Consider the following 27059-nt stretch of genomic DNA (forward strand, 5'->3'; position numbering starts at 1 on the left):
TCACTTCCGTCCTGGTGGGGTTGCTAAGCAACGCCGTGGGCAGGCGGCCTTAGAGGCGAGCCGCTGACAAGCCTGCGCCCCATTGGCCGAGATAGACCCCGCCCCCCTCCCAAATTTCAGAGCCTGGGGCCGCGGGCAGGTTGGGCTCCCGGCTCTCCAGAGACCGGGGCGCGCCGGCCCCCGCCGTCACTGCTCGGAGCTTTGCAGCCCACAGCCCGGGCAGTGCGGCCGGGGAGCTGCACCTCGCGCGGGCAGCCCTGGCACGGCGCCAGGATGCCCGGCCCAGCCCAGCCCGGCTCCTGGAGACCTGGGGGCGGGAGCGGCCTGCAAGGCGGGGTGGGGGCTCCCCGGGAGCAGAGGAGCTCCTGGCTGGGTGAGGAAGGTTAAAACGTTCACAGTGAGACCAGAGAAACAAACCTCGGGGCACAGATAACCCCTCACTGGGAGGGGGCGTCATTTAACGTTTCAGTTATTGCGATTGTCCAGACCTTGTTTCTGAATGCAGGGTCTATGGTTGGAGGAATTATTTCCAACCTGGGCCTGAACTCTGGGCTGGTGCCGTGCAAGCGTTTTTGTATCGCTAAGATCCACCAAGGAACTCTAGACCCTAAGGGCTAGACGGGATCTTGAGAAGGGGATAGTCTACCCCGCTTGCACTGAGGCAGGACCAAGTAAACCTAAACTGTCCCTGACAGGTGTTTGTCCAACCTGTTCTTAAAAGCCTCCTGGGACAGCAATTCCATAAACTCCTCTGGAAGCCTATTCCAAACCTTAACTACCCTTATAGTAAAAAAGGTTTCCCTAATACCTAACTTAAATTCCCTTGCTGCAGATTAAGCCCATTACTTTTTGTCCTATTTCCAGTGGGCATAGAGAACAAATGATCACTGCCCTCAAGGTATTTGAAGACTTATTAGGTTCCCCCCCTCTGTCTTTTCTTCTCTGGATTAAACATACCCAGAAGCTATTTTTTTTAAAAACCTTTCTGGATAGTCAGGTTTTCTAAATCTTTTATCGTTTTTGTTGTTCTCCTCTGGACACTCTCCAGTTTGTCCACATCCTTTCTGAAGTGTGGTGCCCAGAACTGCACACAGTACTCCATCTGAGGCCTCACCTGTGTGGAGTAGAGCAGGACTGTTATCTCCATTATGGCACACCCATTAATACATCCCAGAATATTAGCCTTTTCTGCAACTGCATCACATTGTTGACTCATATTCAGTTTGAAGCAGTCTTCCAAGGTGTTTAGCTTTATTCATACCTAGGCCCTGGTCACTTCTCCAACTCAGCAAGGAAAATTGATAGGGACTGCGCATTCAAAAGTAAGTTATATAACTTCCAAATAATACGTAGTTTAAAAACTTTCCCCTGGTTTCTTAATATGTCATAGCATGCTCTTTTGTTCCTCCAACAAGAAGTGAGCAATTTATTTTTATTGCAATGTATCCTTTCCAAACCTTTACTGTCGTCTGTTTCCTGGCATTATGAGAAGTGAGAAATGTTTACCCAGTGAAGAAAATTAGTTAAAAAACATTGTGTTCTAATTGCGTAAGTGTACAGAAGAGTCATCTTGAGGTGGTTTATGCACATGTCTCCGCCCTCCCACCTCCACTCCCGGCTCCTTTTTTGGCTTCCTGCATCGCACATTTGAAGTTCTGAAGTTACTCAACAATTTTTCTCTTTTCCTCCCTCCCTTATCATAGATGTCAGCTAAATAAGAATGGTAGAACTTCCTGTGGAGCCAGTGTCACTCCTGACTTAGCAAGAAATGGTTGAGCAATAAAGTTAGCAGCCTGTTTCACTAGACTTTTTTTTTTTTTTTTTTTTATTAAATAAGTCACAGCCTCAGACAGGAGGAGGGACTAGATCAGGGGTTCTCAACTGCTTTCTTTCAGAGCCTCCCTCCCCCACACATGATATAAAAACTCCACAGCCCACTTGTGCCACAACTGGTTTTCTGCATATAAAAGCCAGGGCCGGCGTTAGGGGGCAGCAAGCAGGGCCCCTGAGAAGCTAAGTTACTCAGGCTTTGGTTTCAGCCCCAGGTGGCAGAGCTCAGGGCCCTGGGCTTCAGCCCTCTGCGGTGAGGCTTCGGCTTTCTGCCCTGGGCCACAGCAAGTCTAACACTGGCCCTGCTTGGAGGACCCCCTGAAACCTGCTTGTAGCCCCCCGGACCTCTGGTTGAGAACCACTGGACTAGATGGGCTCTCAAGGTCCCTTCCAGCTCTACATTTCTAGGATTTAATCATGGAGAACGACTGACTGGTTCTAGTCCCTGGCACCAAGAACTTCAGGTGTTACCTTCAACACGCATGGTCTTCAAAAGTCAGTGCAGGGCTAAGGCCTAACAAAACGTGCACTGAAATCTTATAAATAAGCACTGCTTCCAGTTTATAGAGGAAGACACTGGATGGGGGAAATCTAACTTTAGGCTCCTTCATATTGCTGCTCCCTTCCTGTACCATCCAACTCAATCATTTTCTTTCTTTGTATTAATTATTCCTAATTTAAATAAAAATGAAAGGCTGCTTTCCTTTAATGAAATCATTCAGCTTCTCCTCACAACTATATTTTATACAGACTAGCAAATACTTCCTGGGCCTTCTCTTACAGCAAACCATGTAGGCTGGGCTACCCACTGATACACTATATCAGATTTGTATCATAAAATTCTATTGATAAACAAACATTCAACACATGGACGGTCTTCAAAATAATCACACAACACCTGTGGTTATAATACAGTATTACAATGTATTATGTGCAAAACTCATTGTTTATCATTTACAAAATGAAATAAAAACACAAACATGTGCCAAGGATTTCAGATATGTGGCAAACCAACATGAAAAAAGGTACAGATCTTATATGTACACATCCGTACAAGTCCAAGGTCTATGTTCTTGTGACCACCTGTCTTCAATTACACTGCTACAAGAATTTAGGGAGAAATCCTGGCCCTGTTAAAGTCAGTGGTAAAACTGTCATTGACTTCAATGGGGGCCAGAATTTCAACCACAATATTCAGTATTTTGAACAGGTTTTATAGAACAAACTTTTAATTTCATTGTACCTTTCTATGTTTAAGGCTTTGACTTTCAGGTGTCTTTACAGTTTCTCTCTTGTCTAAAGACAATCTCAGATTCATAAAAAGCTACAACAATCTTTGTTTCAGTCAAAAACATGTTTGAGGTTGCTAGTATCAATCTATATAAAATGGTTAGTGTTCTCATCCATTTTATCGGTGCTTTTAATCCTTTGCTAACACAACTAATATCTGGGAGAGTTATCCATCAGCATATCTACAGTACTTTAAACATACAATTGTTCCTTATCAATCTTCTTCACCCATTTTTAGCAAGGCGCCTGAACCAGCAGACTAACACATTTGATTCCTAAATTAGTTTCTCTACATTCTCTACCTCCTCTCTACATCCATTTATTTCATGTCCCCCCACACGCTTGTACCTGCTTGTCTAAAACTGCTGTATATAAACAATAGTCTGGATAACAGTACATCAGGTTCATTTAAAGGCATCTAAGTGGCCAGTGTCAACAATACAAATTGCTTACAGAAACACAATCTCAAAACAAAAGTTGCATAAAACCCTCCAGTAACGAGGAAGAGAAAAAATACAGACATTTAATGCAATACTCTAAAACCAGCAAGAGATTTATTTTTGTATATTAAATGTTAAAGTCACATGCATAATTATAGAATACTTTATAGTTAAAAAAATATTTTAAAAACCCACCCTTACAGTTTACCTGCAACTGCTATAAAATTTCTATGAAATACATAAAAACATGGAGTCTTTCTGTAAAAAAAAAAAAAATTAGTTTTAGATAGAAAAGGATGCAACCATCCACATAATTGGGAATTAATTGATGCCCTGCATCGGACAGTCTTGTCACACTTATGCTGGTGAAATTGAGAGTGTACCAGCCAGTCCACCCAAAAGTTTGTCTAGAATACATGTTTAAATCAAGACAACATTTGGCTGAAGGATAAGTATGAGAAACTTAATCTCAGCATGCTTACAGGGATAGACCTGCAGAGGGCCACAGTGTAACATATCTTAGAAGAATCTGTGAACCAAGAAACTCAGCTGAATGGGTTGTTCACTCAGACACTGTGGTAGCATATACTGCACAATTGGCCTTAAGTACTGTATGTATATTTTCTATAGGCAGTGCTAAAAGCTGCTGCTCGTGTTCTTACTAGGCATTTAATCTATAGACTGTTTTGCCTCCTAAAGAAGAAGACAGCCACCCAAGAGATGTTTTTAACAAGATAACAAGAAACACAAATAACAAGCATCTGTCTATAAAGTGGAGTTGTCATCATTGTTCTGGAAAATGGCACCATAAGGATCACTGTTAATGCGCTTATAGACAAAGTGAAAAACCTGGGGTTGTGGACGGCTGTGCAGCTCTGCCTTAATCTTCTGAGGGTAAGTATCTTCTGTTAGCTGCTGCCAAGTATCATCAATAAAAAGAAACAGGCTATAATCTTCTGGGTTGTCCACTTTAAATTTTTCAGCACAGAGCTGACACACATCTTCTGTGGTGATATAAGGTCTTACTAATAAGGTCTTTCCTGTACAGCCACTGTTAACCTCCTGAAATGCAACTCGAAGGTAGTTCTGTAAAGTGAGAAAACAGATAGAAACCAAAAGTCAAATTAAACACCTAAAAAGAAACGTGAAACTGTTCTGCTCAGCCCAGCAGACTGAAAGGTCAACAAGTAAGCAGCAAGCTCACCACACGTTAATTGTGAGAAATATCACACTACATTTCCAAGCTTCCTGTAACTGGAGACCATCTTGCTACGAAACTGATATCACTGCTGATGAACAATGTGATTTGTAATGTTGGGAAGCAATACACACATCCTGGGCAGTATGTCCAAAAGATACTACTGTTGTGCCAGATTGCAGGATAGAGACTTTAGGAAAGCACCAGAATCGGTGTAACAAATCAGATGAAGTCTGAACTCTCTGCCTATTTTAAAATAAGTTACATTTTTACTTTTCTTTAAGAGGCACAGAAAGATGGTACCTGAAGACAATCCACTGTGCAATATTTGAATGCATCGATACAATGTTGAGGCAGAATTAGATCTTTTTTCTCTTTGCAAAGTGACACCCTCTCCCCCAGGCATTACATATAAATGCTAAATACTACAACATAAGAAGAAATAATATTACCTTTCTACTTTCCAATAAGTATTAGAAAAGTAAAATATGGAAACTGAGAAATAATATCCACATTTTTAACCAAGAAAAAATAAGTGCTACAGAGAGTTTCTGCAGGAAAAATGTATCTGGGAGTCGAATTGGAGGAAAGGAAAAAGTGAGAAAGAAGAAGGGGCTAGTATCGAGGAAGAAGAGGTTAGTATTGAGTGAGAACTGCAGATGGGACTTGTGTTTGTGTGCGACTAAATGGAATGAGTCATTAAAGGAGCCAACTCACATGTGAGTTGTGCATTTACATTTTATTTCAGGAACACAGGATGTGTGAGAAAGGATCTGAAGAATTCTGGCATCGCTAGCAGCCAGCTGAGTGCATGAATTTTGCTAAGTGTAGTCTGGCTGGGGTATAATCCTGATGATTTAAGATTCTGTTTTGGAAGAAGCACCCAGAAAGGGAAGCTGTGGTCTCTCTTATGCAGTGCCAAATCTGTTCTCCAGGCATCCTCACTCAGCACAATTCCCAGTCATGTGACACACCTTGACTCTGAAATCTGAGTGCACCGGAAGAAGGGGTGGCACAGAGTATAGAATTTAGCCCACAGCAGAAGCATTCTGAGATGAAGTCCTCCATGGGAGATGTATTTAGATTAGGACATTTCTTTAGCAAAGTTGCTACAAAAAGTTTGCAAGTCTGGTAGATGGGGAGGGTAGACTCAGGTAGATTGATGTCAAGTATCAGGGGGTAGCCGTGTTAGTCTGTATCTACAAAAACAACAAGGAGTCTGGTGGCACTTCAAACTCCTTGACTATCTGTTAGTCTTTAAGGTGCAACCAGACTCCTTGTTGTTCAGGTAGATTGAGATGTCATAAGTACAGGAAAATTGAGATGTAATTATAAAATGGATTTCGGCGAGACGCGACTAGCTCTGTGCAGTGGTCATGGTTAACTGTCGAAGTTAATCAATCCTCCTCCTAAAAAGAGACATTATGCAAGACTGCTCTTTTTCCCAACTCCCTCACATTCAACCTCAATCTTTAATTCTTTGCAATGAAAACTGCCAGGCAGGCAGAGAGAACATTATAGTTGCCTTGAATGAAATAAGTTTTCACTATCCACTGACAGCCTCCTCTTACCCCCTCAGTCCTTGATTGTGCAATTCGCACTAGATAATCATCATTAACGAATATGGAAACTTTGGAGACTATGATGTGAACTGTAAATAACTGAAACCAAAGAGTTTTCTATGGATCCACCCTCCACTCACATATTTTAGTCCAGCAGTTGACCTATCCGAGTTGTGTAACTCTAGACTTGAAAAACTATCCTCCCTTAAAACAGATGTTGTCCCCAGCTCACCCTTTCTTAGCTGTGTTAGGAGGAAGTAAAAACACTTCCTTGTCACTGACAACTGATAGGATTCTGAATACACCCAGAACACAGGTCTATACAGACACTTTTCAGAGTAGAACCATACAAAGGTCTTTTATAATGTTAAAACTTTGCACAAGGATTATGGTGCGTTACAGCCTCTTATACTAGGTTCTCAATACTGCCAGTGCCATTACTGCAGTCAGTCTGTTAGCAAGATAGCCTAGAAATTCCAACTGTAATTACAATTTTTATCAATATTTTCAAAACCACTGTACTCAGCGGGAGCAAAGGGTGTGCAGTATTTTTGAGTCAAATTTATTTAACAGACTAACTTTAGGCACTCGTTTTTTAATTCTTGGCCTTTATTTTCAAATGCAAGAAACATTCAGAGAGAGATGGAACTTTCAGACTTTGAGCAAAATTATTGAAGTTGGGCTTTTATATACAAGTAGAAAAGCAAAGTAATGATTGTGTGTTAGTTTTAAAGGGATAGACTCATCCTGGAGAGGAAGGTAGAAAGAAATACCACTTCAGTTTCTGAGTTTATAGGAATGCAAATAAATGGCTCACAAATTATAATACAAGTTCCAAAGAACACAATTTTAGGCAGGAAATACCTAGTGAAGAGACCTGTGGCACCTTATAGACTAACAGACATATTGGAGCATGAGCTTTTGTGGGTGAATACCCACTTCATCGGATGCATGTATTCACCCACGAAAGCTCATGCGCCAATATGTCTGCTAGTCTATAAGGTGCCACAGGACTCTTTGCTGCTTTTACAGATCCAGACTAACACGGCTACCCCTCTGATACTAGTGAAGAGAGGGGATGGAAACAGCTTTTCTTATTAATGCTGATCTGAAAGGACAAGTTGTTATTGTCAAACATTCACAGGAAGTTGTAGGATGAGTATGTCCCAGGCAATAAGTGTGTCTACGTAACTAAACAAATGATTTTAAAAGTCACTTTAAGTAAAAATCTAATTTCTCTGTCACAATCTAGCCAACTAATCTGAAGTAATTTGCAAGAACAGTCTGTCTAGACAGTACTTGGGTACACCACGATTTCTGTGAACGACTCTCAGTTCTGCTCTAAAGGGGTGACACAATCCCAACGCTAATATCAGTAATTTTTTAGTGGAATCTACTGCCTTACACTTAAAGAGTAGCAAGGAAAGGCAGAAAGACTACTAAATGTCTGCAATTCAGCTCACCATTTAGGCTTCTCAGAAATACAGTAAGCCAGATCCTCAGCTGCTGTAAATTGGATTCGCTCCATTATCTTCAACAGAGCTATGCTAAACTACACAAGCTGACGGGATGCGCCTGTGCTTGGTTTATAACAACAGTAGTGAAGCAAATAGAGAAGTGAAACCAAATGAAGACGCAGCAGGTTAGCACACTTGTGAGCCTTTATACTTGTACAAAGGGGAGGGAAAAATTAAGTTTCTTCAGTTAATGTTTTTTCTCCAGGCCATCCGGTAATTCAACTCTACAGTATGATGCAAGGACTGTCAAAGAAACTGAGTGCGACATTTTGGGTCAGGTTCTGGAGTGAAAACTAACATCTCCTCTCTATCTGGCGATTCTCCCAGCAGAAGGTCTCCAGAAGGCATACAGCTTGTGTAACAGGCTCCCTTATACTAGGGAATATGGTGGGGAACGACAGAGGAGGTGGCCTGAAGGGCTACTGCTAGCTGCTGTAGGTTAGAGCAACCTCCAGGCTGCTCTAAGCTGTGCCACAGCAGAGCTGGACAAGAACTGGGGAGCCATAACCCTTTTCCTCATGGCCAAACTAGCTGTTTCCTCAAAGAGATCATAGCCGCAATGGAGAATCTGGCCCTTTATTTCTCTCACAAGCCATATGCAGTACCTGAAAATCATCAACTGAAGGAATTGTTCTGTTAGTTGTCCTCCTCTTATGCCACTGCCGAAGGGTATCTCTGGCTTCTGAACTCAGCAACCGGGCTGCTTGTTCTTCCTGGAAATTCTTGATCAAAGAAAGTGCTCCATACGCGCTTGTCAAGTAATAGCCTCCTGTGAAGGAGTGCAAGAGAAGAGATTTTCAAAATGTTCAGGAACATGAAATTAGTCAGCCCTGCTGATATAGCAGGGGAAAAACTATAATCAGAATACCCATAAAATTCTCTATACTATTTCCAAAGTAGTCATATTCTGGCTACAGAAAAAAAAAAAAAAAAAACCACAGTGGGCCTGTTACCCTATGTGAACATTCTTAACAATGTAACCAGACAACACTTTTACTAACACTAGTGGAAAACACAAATTCATCTGTTGAAATCAGTCTATCCATCCATCCATGTAGTTTGCAGTAATGGATTTGGTTAACGTGTTGGCAGATTAAAATTGCTCTGTACTGGGGTGGCCAAACCATGGCTTGTGAGATACATGTGGCTCTTTTACAGTTAAAGTCCAGCTCGTGGAGCACCCTACATCCCTCCCCCACATTCTCCACCTACCAGACTGGGGCAGGGGAGAGGGGACCTCTCCCTTGCAGCACAGTGGTGGGGTAGGGGCTTCTGCCCAGCAAGGGAGGGGGGGGTGTCTCGAGGCTTCAGCACACCTGCCAGGGCTCGGGGCTTCAGCAGGAACGGGGCTGAAGCCCCAAGCCCCGGCAGGCGCACCCCAGTTCTCAAACTTCTGAAGATTGTCATATGTGGCTCGGAGGGTCAGTAAGCTTGGCCCCTCTCCCCGCTCTGTACCTGTGTTTCTCAGTTTTATAGACACTGCACGTTATGAAGTGATGGGGCATTTATAGCACTAGGCGCAGCAATACTGTGCATAGTTACTTAAAATGTGCTTTCTTAAAAAAAAAAAAGACACATAAGCAATGCTCCTTTATTTCTGAGCATTTGCACTACGCTCTTTGAAGTTGGATATTATTTTCCCTTAATTAATTTGAACACCCCATTTTCAAATAGTGGGGTTCTCCCCCCCCCCTGAGTTTTGTAATTGCTCTCAAGCAACAGCTAAGAATTCACAAATATTCCAGAGAGTCTGCTACAATGTGGAGGCTGAGACACAATCCAGTCTGTTGGCCAGAAGCCTGGCCCTAGTTTGTGTTTTTTTAAAAGGAATCTCCCATGGCTCTTTATCTCCTTCGGCATCCCCTTGTTTCAGTCTAACTCGGGAGGTAGTCTCTAGTAAATAGCTCTCTTGCTATTTACTTCATCTTTATTAGGGATTTAAATGAAGCCAAGACAGAATTACAGCAGAAAATGCAAGCTCCAAAGCCGTAAAAGTCCCAGAGTGAAGTCAATCGTAACACTGACTGAGCGCTCTGCAAGTAGGGGACACAGGGCACCCCGTTTGTTTGTTTTTTAAACAAACCAGTCAAATGGGAGATTTCCACTGAGCTGAAGCTATAGCCATTCAGTGCCATTTAAAGATTACCAACATGCTGGCAGCAGTAATTTTAGGATTATAATTAGCGTCCTCTTGGCTTTTAGTCTCCAAACAAGTTTTATACATAAAACATGTGACATAACCACTAACCCCACCAGTCAAACTAGACAGTACATTCCTTTAGAACCGCATGGTCCCAAATCACTAGACAGTTCTTCCTACGCATTATCAGAACACCTGGTGTTAAAGACAAGAGCCAATCAACTGTGGACTTCTCCTTTTATTGAACTAAAACCAAAACTTCCTGTTAGTTCAGCAGATGTTTCTCTGTTTCAAGCATGTTAATGTTCCTCAGCTTCATACATCACATGTTTTCCATCATGAGATTTCTGAACAATTTGCTGGAGGAGCTCTATACTCCAACGCAGGGAACAGACAACTGTGGGATCAGAAGAGACCTGACTTAATCCTCTCAAACATGCCAACTTCCAATGGGATACGGCAGTTTTGTTCAGTCTAATGAGAGTAGGAAGTTGAATTTTCTTGATGGCAAAAATACGTAAATTTAGACTCAAAAGTGATCTTGACCACAGGAGTTAAGAACTATCTTCCTAGCTATAGATAGCAACGGGCAGTTCGCAGGAGCACCTTGTTAAATATCACCATGAAACTGGAGAGGGCTGGGGTGATTTTCCTGCCTCTGATGGCATTTAGCCCTCTCTGTCTCCCAGCCACAGATAACGTGTTCCAGGGACTCAAAAAAAATACTTCCCAAGAAGTAAATATTTTGCCTTTGGAACAGGCCAGAGTGTATCACGTGGGAGGTATTCTCAAAGTATTTCCCAGGAGAGAATCCCCCAGGCATTCACCCCAGCCCCCATTCCAAATTACATGTGAATTGAAAGCTGCTGCACTATATGTTGACTCAGAATATTTTTCAGGACTTGAAGTATAAAACACATCCAGCATGTGCACATAATATAAGCTTGTTTGCCAAGTCATGCCACGTCCCTCCTGGGTTATTGAAATCCTAGTCACAGAAATGGGAACCCACACAAACAGATTCCCCAGTCCCTCACCTCTACACGCTGCAACCACATGCACCCCTGAGACTCAGGGTATATCACAGCCTAAGAAGGACAGTTTTGGGAGCCTCTTGTTAACCTACTGGCAGCACACCATTAGCTTTGGGGCTCCTTTAAATACTTTTGGTTAACATTATGTAATGAGGGAACTCCCCTCCCCTCCTCTGCCCCCCCGCCCCCCACACACTTCCAACTGGTTTTAATAAAAACAAAAACAAACATTTACCTTCTCCATGTAGTAAAGACGGATCCAACAGTTCCATCATGTATTCAATTTCAGTATCAAGCTCCAGCATGTCACACTGGGCCACTACATAGGTCAGCACTGGCAAGAAGTCATCCGCTCCATACATCCTCCCTGGAGCAAAAGGAGCACAGACACTGATACAATGGCCAAACCCTTTTGCTGTTTTCAGCTGGTCAAAGCTTACAATCTGTTGCTGTTTTCACGATACTGCACAATTACACTGTTTTACAGAATGGTATTTATTGGTGTGGGGCAAGATGGGAGTCTCTGGAAATCGGCTACAGCAATATACCAACTCAGAGTCTGATCTTGTATTACTGACGCACCCAAAACTGGGTTTTGGATGCACAAGGAATTTAGGAGCAAGGCCTATGTTGGTATCCATTGCTGATGGCACACAACTAACTGATTCACTGAGGCCAAGCTTGCCATACAATTCTTACGTTTTCCGCATAGATTTCCATGAGCAGATTAATAGAAAACAACCATTTTCTCTCTCTTATATTTAAGAATAAAATTCTATTTCTAGGCAGACCTGATTGGAAATCCTCGGGCCTGCATTTGAACCAGATATTCTGGCATAGAAGACTGAATATACAGGAGCATTAGACTCCTGAGCTACATTATTTTAATTATTCTTAATAGTAACAACAATGATACTTTGCACTTGTATAGCCGCACCTCTGCTTGTACAGCCGTGGCCACACAGCTATTTTTAGCACCCTATCTGAAGCAGAGCTAGCTCATGTCTGACTAGCCATGCTGGGAAGCACATTCCCATTTGCTTAGGAGAAAGACCCTAAGTTACACCAGCTAAATGGCCCCCTAGAGACTCCTCTGCTGGCTGGATATACAGCAGAGATTCTTAAGCAGCTCCTAACCCCTGAAAAAGCCCTCCCGCCCCACCCCTCATGATTTATATTACAGTAACACGTAGGAGCAACAATGTGCTTGCTAGCAATAGAGCACAACTCAGGAACATTCACCCGCTCCCAGCCCCACCACTTCTTAGTCAGTAAATATTTTTATTATCCATGCAAGAAACACTTCACCCAACACTGTAACGTAAGAGCCACTTAAATACCACAAAGTAACAACCTGCAGCAGTTTAGGGCCAGGAAGTACACACTACTACATCGGACTGAAACTGCAAGAGGAATTCAGACAGGCAGAATATAACCTGGGCAGGATACCGGACCTGACTCATGCAGAAGTGCCATCCATAGGAAGGAAAGATGGCACCTCCAAGAGCACTGGGCCTCTAGCACCATCCTGGAGTAGGATGACCAGATGTCCCGATTTTATTGGGACAGTCCCGATTTTGGGGTCTTTTCCTTATATAGGCTCCTATTATCCACCACCCCATCACGATTTTTCACATTTGCTGTCTGGTCACCCTATCCTGGAGTCCAGATTCAGTGTCTCCTTAGAGAGGAAAAATGCACCTACCAACATCACTTCCTGCAACATCTTGTATTTGCCTTGGGAACTCTCCCAACACAAGCTTCACCCAGCTTCGCTTGTGACACCCGATAAGGCCACAGCCTGAGAACAGGGTGACACCCCTGCATTCTCACCATCTAGCAGCACGTTTTAGCTGCATGCCTCCTGTTGACTCTGCACAAGTATTTTAAAAATGCCTCTTATCGGTATGTAACTCCATTTCATTATCTAGCTTTCAAGGTCCCTGGTTGTATTTTAGATACTTGTTGCAGTGTAGAAGTGGTAATGTTATTTTTGATTTAAAACATAAAAGATAGTGCTCAGAGTAGAACATCCACGGGCACTGCTAGCCAGAAGTATAGCCTTTGTTTGCCACCTTCCAGTTACAAAGTATTTTTCAGACTGTAGTACTGTATTACGTTGTTAGACTCCACTACAGAAATACAGAATGCGTTTAACTGCATCTACTATGGTTTCCCGAAAGCTTTCAGGCTTAGGCTATGTCTACACGTGCAGCGCTGCAGCTGTACCGATGGAGCTGCATCACTGCAGCGCATCTGGTGAAGATGCTCTATGCTGATGGGTGGGAGCTCTCCTGTCGGCATAAAAAAACCCACCTCAGTGAGTGGCAGAAGCTATGTCGGCAGGAGAAGCTCTTCCACCGGTATAGTGCTGTGCACAAGAGCGCTTATGTCAGGGTAACTTATGTTGCTCAGGGACGTGGCTTATTCACACCCATGAGGAACGTAAGTTTTGCCGATATAAGCTGTAATATAGATACAGCCTAAGAATATCAAATTCAGGCTCCAAAGGACAGCTATGGAAAGCTGTGCTCATAGCTTCAATGTCTACTTCAAACGCCAGTAGTTAACCAGAGCTGTTCTTCCAAGGGCTGCTCCTGCAGTTCATAAATCTGCGTATCTTAACTGATCCGCTGCCAGGAGGGGCACAGCACTCTAGAAAGAAACTGAGTCGCAGAGTCTCTCAGAGACTCTGAGGAACAGAGAGGCAGATGACAAGAGATCAAAGCTAAGAGAAGAAAGGAAGGGGAACTCCAATCAGCAGGGAGACAAAGGATTTACTTCCCCCCTCCGAACGGTTTCAAAGCAGGGAGATCTAACCTGAAGAGAGCATTACCTGAGTTATTCTCCATGACAGTGTAAATCAGTTTGCACACTCTCAGCAGCAGCATGACTTTCTTTTCAGGTGAATACATTTTCTGCATGGTCATGAACTTGACTTTAATCTTTTCAACGTCCACAAAGTCCGGTGTTGGGACATATACACCCAGTTCCTGAGGGTTCCTCTGCCGCACCAGCTGCAGGTTTTCTTTTAACTGTTTCCACGAGCCATCCGCAGTGTGGAATTCTTTCAGCATTGCTTCAATGTGGCCTTTCAAGGGCTTCAGGATACACTTGTGCATGGCCTTCTCCAGCACAACATCTGCAAAGGGAAACACACGTTCATTTGATTTCAGCGTCTAGAGTAGAATCAGTATTTACATATCCACTCCCAAAGGAGAAATTAGATAGACGCTATTCACTAAGGTCTATATATTAATGCAGCCGAGTTTCCAGATGTTTGCTAAGAAGGCATCAAAAGGCAAAACAGAATCTGTATTTCATTTGAATTCACAGCAGTCTGGCAAATATGAAAAACAAAATAAAAACAGACTATTCAGCTGTATGGAACATAGTGGCTCGAGTTCACAGGAGTTCATGCAAACCTATCCTCTTGGATTTGATGGACAAGGATCTAGGGACTCTGAGTTTTGCTTTGAGTTTCAGTTTCAAACAAGTCTCAACTCAATACAGTTCAGACAAAACCCATAACTTTTCTCTGGTTTGGGGTTGAAACGATCCAGTTTTGCATAGTTTCCATCAGAAGCCATAAATCAATCCAGATTTGCTAAAACAGCCCAGCTTTGCCAAAAGGTTTATGAACTTTGGCCTGGTTATAGGTTTTTCAACTGAAATGAAAATCAAGCTGTTTTTGTCCAGATCAGATTTCATTATGGAAGTTATGCTCAACTCTGTCATCAATCCTATTGGTCTTTGTTTAGCTACGGGGCACACATGATATAGCAACCACTTGGTTTTTTATTCCTGCTCTACTTAGGTTTAACAACAGATACTCTTGATTTTTTCAGTGTGGACCCCATCTTAGTGGATCACCTCCTTTGCAAATCATGGGTACACAGGTTTCCTCTTCTATCCTTGCGGTCATGCAGACCACATCACCTCTCATTCACAATCATCTAGCATCCTTATGGCAATGACAACAGTAGCTCATATGGAAAAACAACTTTAGGAAAGTATATGGTCACTACATGATTAATTGTACTGCAATAGCTCCCAAAGGCTTCAATCAGGACTCAGGCCCTATTATGCTGGGCACTGTCAACACACAGAAAGAATCTATACCCTGCAGAGCTTTCAATCTCAAACCCCTCTCCCACTGCTTCCTCCCCACGTTTCTCCACCACATGACCACCACCCCCCCCCCATCTCCTCTTTCCCGGCACATACTTCCCAAAATACCAACTCCTTTTTCTCCCACAGGCAGCTCCTGCCTCCTCTAGCATGCTCCAGTCCTGCTGGTGGCTCCGATCTCCTATTTCCGCTCCTCCTCTTAGGTAGAAGCCCCTCATGGAGGTAGGTAAGCTGGCTCCGTCTCATTTCCAGCTGTTTTTATAGGCATCCAGGCGCTTGGCAATGGAGCCTGTAAAAGCAACTTGAAGTACCATGTGACCTGCCAGCTGTCCACCGATCAGACACCACTGATGGTCCGTCCAGGTCAAAGTATACAAGATACAACATGAAGGGTGGAGGTGGATTCAGCTAACCCATAAGTCTCCATTATGCCATAGCTGCCAATTGTGACCAGATGTGACATTTCAAATGAGTTGTATCTTATCTACAGCATTAGGGAGTGAGCCAGGCAATCCCCCTCCTGACCCATCCATTGAGATCCAATCTTTAGACCCCATTTGGACTAACATTCACTCAAGATCAGGCTTGATGAGAAAGTACTTACATTCATAGTTGGTGGAAGAGAAATTTGTTCCCATCCAGGAAATACACACCCTCATCCTCAATGTAAATGAACTAGGATAATCCTATTTCAGTATGCTACATACTATTCCTTGCTAAAATCATTAATGCCAAATTTTTTATTTATTTATGTATTTATTGGCAGTTTACCTTTTTTTTTTTTTTTTAACTTTACTGACTCTTTAAATATCAAAAGCTCTGTGTAACTGATGTGCTTTTAAGTGGAACACTTCTGTAGCTAGCATTTCATCTGTTGGAATCTGTTGAAGTCAAAATCAAAGGCTATTTTTTAAGTGCTGCCAAACATTACATTTAAGGCCTTAACTTTCCATTCACTGTGAATCAAAACTCCCATTGACTGACTTCAACTGGAGTTGCTTACACAGAGAACTAGCAGGATCTGACCCTTAACAGAGACCACAATCTAAACAAATCATGTCAAAATCATACGAAGGCCATTGGAATGCAACAGATCCAGTTTAGATTCCCTACATCGCCTGGTTCTAATGGCAGTGGGATGTCTGTGATAACTGTCTTTATCTGACGCATGCATCTAAGGGAGCGTCTAGGCTAGGCTCTGAGGACAGAACTCTTGCCCATGGCTTGGATCAATCACTACCTCCTGTAGTTCGAAGCTGGCGCACTTGTTTCCGATTGAGGCTAGGCACCTGTTTTGTTGGCCAGTCTTCAGAGGCTAACAGAATCTAAGCAGTCTCAAAGGGCTGGGAGGGAGAATGCTCATAGACTCATAGACTCATAGACATTAAGGTCAGAAGGGACCATTATGATCATCTGGTCTGACCCCCTGCATGCCGCAGGCCGCAAGACCCTTCCCTGTACTCTACCGTTGAAGTCCCCAGTCCTGTGTTTTAGTGACTTCAATCGGCTGAGACCCTCCTGCTAGTGATCCCTGCCCCATGCTGCGGAGGAAGGCGAAAAACCTCCAGAGGCTCGGCCAATCTACCCTGGAGGAAAATTCCTTCCCGACCCCAAATATGGCGATCAGTAATACCCCGAGCATATAGGCAAGAGTCTCTAGCCTGACCCTTGTTGGCCATTATGTTGTTCATGTACCATTGCTTGGTTTTCCTTGACTACTATGTTTTATCATTAAACCATTCCCTCCATAAACTTATCCAACTTAATCTTAAAACCAGACAGGTCCGTCGCCCCCACCGTTTCCCTCGGAAGGCCGTTCCAATATTTCACCCCTCTGATGGTCAGAAACCTTCGTCTAATTTCTAGCCTAAACTTCCCCCCGGCCAGTTTGTATCCATTCGTTCTCGTGTCCACATTAGTACTAAACTGGAATAATTCCTCTCCCTCCCTTGTATTAACCCCTCTGATATATTTAAAGATAGCAATCATATCCCCCCTCAGCCTTCGCTTTGTCAGACTAAACAACCCAAGCTCCTCTAATCTCTTTTCATACGACAGGTTTTCCATTCCTCTGATCATCTTAGTCGCCCTTCTCTGCACCCGTTCCAGTTTGAGTTCATCTTTTTTAAACATTGGAGACCAGAACTGCACACAGTACTCCAAATGAGGTCTCACCAGTGCCTTATACAACGGAAGCAGGACCTCCCTATCTCTACTAGATATACCTCGCCTAATACATCCCAAGACCGCATTGGCTTTTTTCACCGCCACGTCACATTGCCGACTCATAGTCATCCTGCGGTCCACAAGGACCCCTAGGTCCTTCTCCTCTTCCGTTACTTCTAACCAATGCGTCCCCATCTTGTAACTAAAATTGTTATTATTCGTCCCCAAGTGCATAACCTTACACTTTTTACTATTAAATTTCATCCTATTTCTAATACTCCAATTCACAAGCTCATTCAAGTCTCCCTGCAGAGTATCCCTATCCTCCTCCGAGTTTGCAACTCCTCCCACCTTCGTATCATCCGCAAACTTTATCAGCCCACTCTTGCAATCTGTCCCGAGGTCAGTTATAAATAGATTAAATAAGATGGGTCCCAAAACCGAACCTTGAGGCACTCCACTAGTAACCTCCCTCCAACCCGACAATTCACCCTTTAATACGACCCGCTGCATTCTCCCCATTAACCAATTCCCTATCCACCTCTGGATTTTCATATCGATCCCCATGTTTTTCATTTTAACCAATAGTTCCTCATGGGGTACTGTATCAAACGCTTTACTGAAATCCAGGTAAATTAGGTCCACCGCATTTCCCTTATCTAATAAGTCCGTTACTTTCTCAAAGAAGGAGATCAGATTCGTTTGGCACGATCTGCCCTTCGTAAAACCATGCTGTAATTTATCGCATTTGCCATTAACCTCAAGGTCCTCAACTAGTTTCTCTTTCAGAATCTTCTCCAGCACCTTGCACACTACTGATGTTAAACTAACAGGCCTATAGTTGCCCGGGTCACTTTTTTTCCCTTTCTTGAAAATAGGAACCACATTGGCTATTCTCCAGTCTAACGGGACTACCCCCGAGTTTACAGATTCATTAAATATAGTCGCTAATGGGCCTGCTATTTCCCGCGCCAATTCCTTCAATATTCTCGGATGAAGATCGTCCGGTCCACCCGACTTAGTCCCATTAAGGCGTTCTAGTTTTGTTTCTACCTCGGATGCGGTAATCCCCCATCCCGTATGCCCCTCTGTAACGGTGCTAGTATCCCTAATACCTTCATTGGCCTCATTAAACACCGATGCAAAATATTCATTGAGATATTGCGCCATGCCTAGATTATCTTTAATCTCCTCTCCGGCTATAGTCTTCAGCGGTCCCACTTCTTCTTTCTTTGCTTTCTTCCTATTTATATGGCTGTAAAACCTCTTACTATTACTTTTAATTCCCCTCGCTAAGTCCAACTCTTCCCGGCCTTTGGCCTTTCTCACTCTATCTCTACATTCTCTGACTTCGCTAAGGTAAGTTTCCTTACTGATCCCTCCCCTCTTCCACTCTTTGTACGCTTTCTGTTTTTTCCTAATCGCCCCTTTCAGCCGGTCGCTCATCCAGCTCGGTCTAAGTCTCTTGCTTAGTAATCTTTTTCCCTTTTTGGGGATACAGGCCTCTGACAGCTCTTGCATCTTTAACTTAAAGTAATCCCAGGCTTCTTCTGCTTTTAGGTCCCTTAATACGTTTGCCCAATCCACTTCCCTTACCAGTCCCCTTAATTTGTTAAATTAAATAATAATAAAATGCTGCCAGCAGACTCACTCTACCAATAAGTTAGTGAGGACAAAAGATTATGATGAAGCTCTAACCTTTGTGTGGGTGGTACCCTCTTCCCTGACGTCAGTCTCACAGGTCACCCTGCTTTATGGATAAACAACGCGTAAGGTTAAGATTCTGTCACAGGTATTTTTAGTCAAAGTCAGGGACAGGTCACAGGCAATAAACAAAAATTCATGGAAGCCTGTCCCTGATTATTACTAAAAATAACTGCAGGGAGGGAGGACAAACAGAGCGTTGCCGGGGCTTGCAGCTGTCCCAAGCTGCTGCTCTGGCGGGCCTGGGGCTGGCCACCCGTCAGCTGTTCAGGGCCCCTGAGGCTGGCCACCCGTCAGCTGTTCTAGTGACATATACACATCCCGGCCGCTGCTCCAGCAGCCCTGGGGCTGGCCACTGACCAGCTATTCTGGGGGCCACTGCTCTGGCGGGCCTGGGGCTGGCTGCCGGTCAGCTGCTTGGCAGCCCCGGGGTTGACCACTGGTCAAGCTGTTCAGGCGCCCACCCCCTGGCTGCTTCTCCGGCAGCCCTGAGGCTGGCCCTCAGACAGCTGTTCCAGGGGCTGCTGCTCCAGCCCCAGAAGAAGTTGTGGAGGTCCGGAAAATCACAGAATCTGAGACCTCTGGGATTACCGTGATTACAATGCATCTGAGAGTTTTTCAATTCTCCTATTGCGGCCGTGCAGGAAGGCAAAGAGAAAGTTCTTTGCCTCTGCCATCACATCTGCAATTTGTCATAGTAATTCCTAGCAATCATGAGTTATCCCAAGATATGGCCTTTGGAGCTGGCTGTGACATTGCACTCCATATGTTTTAAGGAAATATGCTTATGAGTGTAAATATGATGTAACTGGAATATGCTTTATGCAAAAGGTCTCTTGTAAGGTATCATTACAAAGCTTATGATCTACTGAGTGTGTTCATCCTACTTGTTTGCATGTATTATTTCTATATCTGGATTTAGGAGAATAAAGATATAAACTTGTATTACTAATGTAAACATATTAAGTGGAAGCCATTAATGGTGCTTCAGAATCAGTGACCTGTAAATGGCTCTGTTTACTTGCAAACCTTCCTGGGTACCTGTGGGCCAGCCCTGGAAGAATGGAGGCTGGGGTCTCACAGGACATGTGAACATGTCACCTGACAATGAAATCCATCTTAAACCTGGTACTTTACCATTTAGAAGGAGGGGTGGGGACCCAGAGAGACAAAGGATTCCCGCCTTGTGCCAAAGCTATAAAAGGGGGTGGAGCAGGACAAGGAGGCTTCCAGTCATGAGAAAACCCCTGCTTACCACCTGAGATGTCTGCTGGAACCAACAAGGACTGTACCAGGGGAAAGGATTGGGCCCAGACTAGGAAGGAGTCTAGTCTGTGAAAGAAGCTGATTGGAACATCTCTGAGGGTGAGATATTACCTGTAATCAGTTTCTTAATGTATTAGGCTTAGACTTGCGTGTTTTTGCTTTATTTTGCTTGGTGACTTGTATCCTACTTTTTATACTTAATTAAAATCACTTTAGTTTATTAATAAACCCAGAGTAAGTGATTAATACCTTGAGGAACGAAAAGCTGTGTATCTCTCTCTCTATCAGTAATATAGAGGGCGGACAATTTATGAGTTTATCCTGTATAAGCTTTATACCGAGTGAAATGGATTTACTTGGTATTTGGATCCCCTTGGGAATTGGGTTTCTGGGTGCTGGGGATAGGTACCTGCTGAGCTGTTTTCAATTAAGTCTGCAGCTTTGGGGGCATGGACCAGACCCTGGGTCTGTGTTGCAGCAGGCTAGCATGTCTGGCTCAACAAGACAGGGTTCTGGAGTCCCAAGCTGGCTGGGAAAATGGGCTCAGAGGTAATTTCGGCACATCGAGTCACAGTCCCAAAGGGGGTGTCTGTGACCGAACCCGTCATACCAGCCATAGCCAGTGAATAAGGTTCCCCAATTTTTCAGGGAACTTAGTCTATCTGGAACTGTACACAGAGAGAGGTTGAACTGCCCAGGCAGTTGTTGACAGTGCTACGCATCGCAAGCTCCCACACAACCACTAGCCAGCTGCCCGTAGATGAGACAGCTCCTCTGCAAAGCAGTCAATACAATCTTGCCATAAGGCAGGCAACATAGCAGCACGAGCAGCAGCATGGTCTAATGCAGAAATCCCCAAACTGTGATTCACAGAATACTTGCTGGTGATTCATGAATGTTAACAATACTTGGTCTCATCCTTTCTGCAAAGAGTGAAAAGTTTAATACAAGTCTGTTCCTAATGGCTTCTGTTACATTACTCTGGTCAAGCAAATCAGAGTATCTGGGGGATATTCGTAAGTGTGTGTGGGGCAAGAGGTAGGGTGAGGATTTTAATCCTTCCATACGGCTCAATTACTTAGAATAATAGAACTGGAAGGGACCTCGAGAGGTCATCTAGTCCAGTCCCCTGCACTTAAGGCAGGACTAAGTATTATCTAGACCATCCCTGACAGGTGTTTGTCCAACCTGCTCTTAAAAATCCCCAATGAGGGAGATTTCACAAACTCCCTAGGCAATTTATTCCAGTGCTTAACCACTCTGACAGTTAGGAAGTTTTTCCTAATGCCCAACCTAGACCTCCCTTTCTGCAGTTTAAGCCCATTGCTTCTTGTCCTATCCTCAGAGGTTAAGAACAACAAATTTTCTCCCTCCTCCTTGTAACAACCTTTTATGTACTTGAAAACTGTTATCATGTCCCCTCTCAGTCTTCTCTTCTCCAGACTAAACAAACCCAAGTTTTTCAATTTTCCCTCATATATCATGTTTTCTAGACCTTTAATCATTTTTGTTGCTCTTCTCTGGACTTTCTCCAATTTGTCCGCATCTTTCCTGAAATGTGGCGCCCAGAACTGGACCCAATACTCCAGTTTAGGCCTAATCAGCGCGGAGGAGAGCGAAAGAATTACTTCTCGTGTCTTGCTTACAATACTCCTGCTAATACATCCCAGAATGATGTTTGGGTTTTTTTGCAACAGGTTACACTATTGACTCATATTTAGCTTGTGATCCACTATGACCCACAAATCCCTTTCCGCAGTACTCCTTCCTAGACAGTCATTTCCCATTTTGTATGTGTGCAACTGATTGTTCTTTCCTAAGTGGAGTACTTTGCATTTGTCTTTATTGAATTTCATCCTATTTTCTTCAGACCATTTCTCCAGTTTGTCCAGATCATTTTGAATTTTAATCCTATCTTCCAAAGCACTTGCAACCCCTCCCAGCTTGGTATCGTCCGCAAACTTTATAAGTGTACTCCCTATGTCATTATCTAAATCACTGATGAAGATATTGAACAGAACCGGACCCTGAACCGATCCCTGTGGGACCCCACTTGTTATGCCCTTCCAGCATGACTGTGAACCACTGACAACTACTCTCTGGGAACAATTTTCCAACCAGTTATGCACCCACCTTATAGCAGCTCCATCAAGGTTGTATTACCCTAGTTTGTTTATGAGAAGGTCATGCGAGACAGTACCAAAAGCTTTACTAAAGTCAAGATATACCATATCTACTGCTTCCCTCCTATCCACAAGGCTTGTTACCCTGTCAATGAAAGCTATCAGGTTGGTTTGACATGATTAGTTCTTGACAAATCCATGCTGACTGTGATTTATCACCTTATTATCTTCTAGGTGTTTGCAAATTGATTGCTTAATTATTTGCTCCATTATCTTTCTGGGTACAGAAGTTAAGCTGGCTGGTCTGTAATTCCCCGGGTTGTCCTTATTTCCCTTTTTATAGATGGGCACTATATTAGCCCTTTTCCAATCTTCTGGAATGTCTCCCGTCTTCCATGACTTTTCAAAGATAATTGCTAATGGCTCAGATATCTCCTCAGTCAGCTCCTTGAGTATTCTAGGATGCATTTCATCAGGCCCACTTCATGACACATAATAAGAAAGATGAAAATTAAATAAAGGAAGACCACATTTTAGGGGAAAAAAATGTATACACTATTCAAAGACACACTAATCACGCCTAGACTTGACTAGACAAATTGAAGCTAATGGCCCTTTTTTAATATAGTGGTTTTGCACAGAGATAATCAATGACCAAGGAAGTCATTTACTTCTTTACTGCCGAAGAGAATATAACTGACAACACGACTACACTGGCATTTGGTTTATTATTGTAAATAGCTGCTTTTCTTTTAATCTCATAGTCTCTATTGCAAAAATCCTTCTTCCTCCCTCCCAAACTATCAGAATAAACTAAGAACAAAAGAACATTCAATTAAATTAAAATGGCAAATTCAAAACTGATCAAAGGAAATATTTGATCACACAACGTGAAGTTAGACTGTGGAACTCATTGCCATGGGAAGTTGTTGGAGGCCAAGAATTCAGCTAGATTCAAAAAGGAATTGGACCTCTATATGGATAAACAAGAATATCCAGAGTGATCACAATGAATTACAAACACTTGGGAAAGCTATTAAACCTCATGCTTCATGTCATAAGGCAATTTCCAGCTATTAGAGATCAGGATGAGACCTAACGTGGGTGTGCCTACTGTAAGGTTCTTACACCTTTCTCTGAAGCATCTGGTGCCGGCCAGTGTCAGAGACAGAATACTGTGTTAGATGGCCCTCAGTCTGGCAATTACTATCTTCCTAATGGGCTGCATTAGTGACCAGTGGAAATCTGGGAACTGAAAACATAGCATTTAATGAATATTTGGTAGGATATATTGCACAGACAACCTTAGTTGCCTGTGTTTTTCTGCGGTATTGAGGTTGGGATTTTTTAAAAGCACTCAGCATTGGCCTGACTCAACTCCCACTGGAATCAGTGATATAACTCCGAATGATTTAAACAAGAACACAGTTTAGCCAGTGCTGAGCATTCTTGAAAATTCTACCAAGAGTGTTCAGGGGACATTACACATGCTCCCCGACTTAAGCAAGCATTCCGTTCTGGAACGCCTTGCATAACTCAAATTTTGCGTAAATCGGAATCATATACCCAACAATTACACACACACACACAAAAAAACAAAACAAAAAAAACACCACCCTCCCATTTCTAGCTTACAGAACTTTTTCCGTAAGTGCAGATTTGCGTAAGTCGGGTTTGCGTAACTTGGGGGGAGTCTGTATAAAAAAAATACATATACTTCACATTTTTAAGTGTTTATGTGATGGCACCATCTTGGCCAAAGCACTGGAGATCAAACCAGGAACCTCCAGAATTAAAAACATGAGCTGCTACAGCTTGAGCTTAAGTCCCAAGCCCCCCGCGCCAGGGGCTGTAACAACTCATCTCCTCAGTGGATCAGCACACACTCACTGAGGGGTTCCATGTACATAGTTTTAAATTAAGTCTTGTTATGCCTTCTTTACTCAATATTTTCTATTAGTCACTAGCCACAAAATGGGAACGGGAAGTGCTTTGATAAAGCGAGTTTCGCTGTGGCTTGTGGAAATACATCTGTACCCTGTGCTGACTCTGCAAAGGAGCAACAAAGGACAAGTTTAAATCTGGGATGCTTGATACACTGGTCATAGCAAGTGTCTTTGCAAGTCCTCCCTGCACTGAGAATACCATGGTCTTCACCTTCCCCTGCCCTTCTCCAAGGTCCCAATTTTAAAACTTCTCTGCACCCAGTTTCCAACTACAGCTCCTCCACTGAGATTATCTTCCCCCCTTTCCCCTTCAGCCTCCATGCTCACACCCATGCCATGTTTCCCTCTATTATGACCGCATGCACTGTTCTGTTTATCACTTTGGTAATTTAAGATGGACAGTGTTGAGGGGAGATGCACCCAGTCTGGGCAATGTCACAACAAGATGCAGCCTGTAGGAACAGAATTTCTTGGAAAGCTGAAAACAAAAAGATCACCTAGGTACAGCGGAGATGGAAAGGTGGGGGACCTGATTGCTACACACTGTACTGTGTTAGCCTAATTTGGGTTTTTCTCAATACCCTGCATATATCAGCAGGTTGGTACTACACCACATGGAGCTACAAGAGAGATACAGTTTAGTTTGGAAAGGTTATGCCTCCTATGCTTGGTGGACTTCCTGACATTTCTATAGTGCCTTTCATCAGAGTATGTTAAAGCTTCTACAGACATTAAACTAAATTGCACAGTTTGCCTGTGAGGTAGGTATATATCATTACACTCTTCTTACAGAAAGAAGAAACTGAAGGACGGGGAATTAAATGATTGCTCAAAGTCACACAGCAAGTCAGAGGTACAGTCAGGAAAAGAAACCAGAAGTCACGTCTCTCAGTTCTGATCTCTCACCACAGGATAACATTGATACCCATTTCTCAATTGTGGAACGGTCTGTGACAAAGGATGTCCTGAATGAAGGGACTGGCCAATTCCACACTGATACTAATAGCCCCTGCATTAAAATACAAACCTTAAAAAGCATGCTGTGAACAGCTAAGACTGCCAGAACAAACAATTTAGTTTATATTTAGGTGTCTTTTCCCACCACTCAATGTTTTATTACCTGTTTGTATTTAAACTAGGAATTTCTTGGGATAGGCCTAGATTTTGGGGCTCAGGCTGGAGCTCTTGAGTTGTTTAGATCCTTTCTAGCCACAACTGCCTTCAATAAGCATTCGCATTAATCTTTTTCTAGTCAGGGACAGAAGAATAATCAGGGTTGTTGTTATTGTTTTGTCAGGTGCCACAGAGATTAAACATAAATAAAGCATCCAACATCTGCAATTCAAACATCTGTGAACTTTGAATTCAACCTGGGTTTTCCAAAACCAGTCTCAATCAATATTTTGTGCTTATACAGCTAGACATGGATTCAACTCTTTACACTCAGTTTAGTTATTATTGACTCTTAAATAATAAAATGGGTTAGGACTGGATTTTCAAAGCATCCTAAAATATTAGGTGCTCAAACTCCATTGAAATTTAAGGGGATTTAAGTAACCAAATCCCTTAAGATCTTTGAAATCTCACCTTAGAGCTTTATTTTAAGTTTATTATATTGATCAGCTGTTATTTACTGTCCATCAATGTAAAAATATACCCCCACTTTTACTATCCTAGCAATACAGAATAGAAAGAACAAGTTCCCAGATTTAGAAATGAGATTTTCAAAGGCACAAAGGGCAGATAGGCACCCAACTCCCATGCAATTGAGGCACCGAACTCCCCTTTATGGCTTCACAAATCTCCCCCGTCATTTCCAAATTGGTGCCAAAGAGGAATCCACGCATGCTCTGCTGAGTCCTAATGCACAGGAGCCTACTCCTTTGTTCTTACCAGGGGAAGGCTGTTATTTCATAAAGGGGTAGCAGTCTACAGCATTAAAATTAGGTGACATCTGTCAGGAATCATTAGAAAGGCTGGTGCATGTTCTTTGGATGGTTTGGCAGAAGTTAAACTATTTCATCTGCCTCTCTCTGGGAAACCTGGAAGATTTCCTACAGTACCTTTTGTTTTCAGGAGTCTGAGAAAAACTACATGCGGTCACGCAGATAATTAAACAGAACTCTCAGAAACTGGAGCTCTGATGCCCAAGTACTTTGGGCTTGACTAAGCCCAGGGTTACACCAGCTCCCTGCAGCATAACCTCGGATATGGGGGAGCCTGTTGAAGAAAGTCTGACTGGCTGCAGTGGAACAAGCTGGCCAAAACACTTGTTTTGTTGGGGGGGGAGGAGGGGGGAATGAGGCAGGAACTGGCTACTGCAGCTCTCAAAGGGTGCAGAACAGGCCAGGGAGAGGGAAACGGTCAGGATGCCCAAAGATGTGCTTATTCAAAGAGTCCTGTATCCAGCCTCCACCAGCCCTGGTGACAACATAAAGCTGCCCTTCCCCACAGGAAGGCAGTACTGCAAACAGCACCTCTCCTCCTCCTGAGCATTTCCAATGGGGTGCAGCTGCGCCCACTGGCTCTAAATCTATCCGCTCTTTGTGGCAGGTGCCATGACTGCCTCTATGGGCTTGTCTTCAATATGAAGCTAAATCGGCGCTGCTGCAATCAATGCAGTGGCATCGATTTAGCGGGTCTAGTAAAGACACACTCAATCGATGGAGAGCGCTCGCCCATCGATTTCTGTACTCCACCTCGACGAGAGGT

The 27059-nt window shown here is 43.3% G+C and overlaps 1 protein-coding gene across 8 annotated transcripts in view; it reads right to left on the reverse strand.

Moving 5' to 3' along the window:
• Positions 1-2734: 2734 nt before the first annotated feature.
• Positions 2735-27059, reverse strand: part of RIN2 (Ras and Rab interactor 2) — a 118914-nt gene continuing 94589 nt past the window's right edge. For all 8 annotated transcript variants that reach the window (XM_034764043.1, XM_034764050.1, XM_034764042.1 and 5 more), the window contains 4 exons: positions 13848-14153; positions 11247-11378; positions 8443-8606; positions 2735-4646 (listed from right to left, as the gene is read on the reverse strand). In XM_034764043.1, the coding sequence (XP_034619934.1) occupies positions 4326-4646; positions 8443-8606; positions 11247-11378; positions 13848-14153 (923 nt within the window). In that variant the 3' untranslated portion in view covers positions 2735-4325. The remainder of the gene's footprint in view (positions 4647-8442; positions 8607-11246; positions 11379-13847; positions 14154-27059) is intronic.

Source organism: Trachemys scripta, chromosome 3 (genome assembly GCF_013100865.1).
Source record: "Trachemys scripta elegans isolate TJP31775 chromosome 3, CAS_Tse_1.0, whole genome shotgun sequence".
NCBI lineage: Eukaryota > Metazoa > Chordata > Testudines > Emydidae > Trachemys > Trachemys scripta.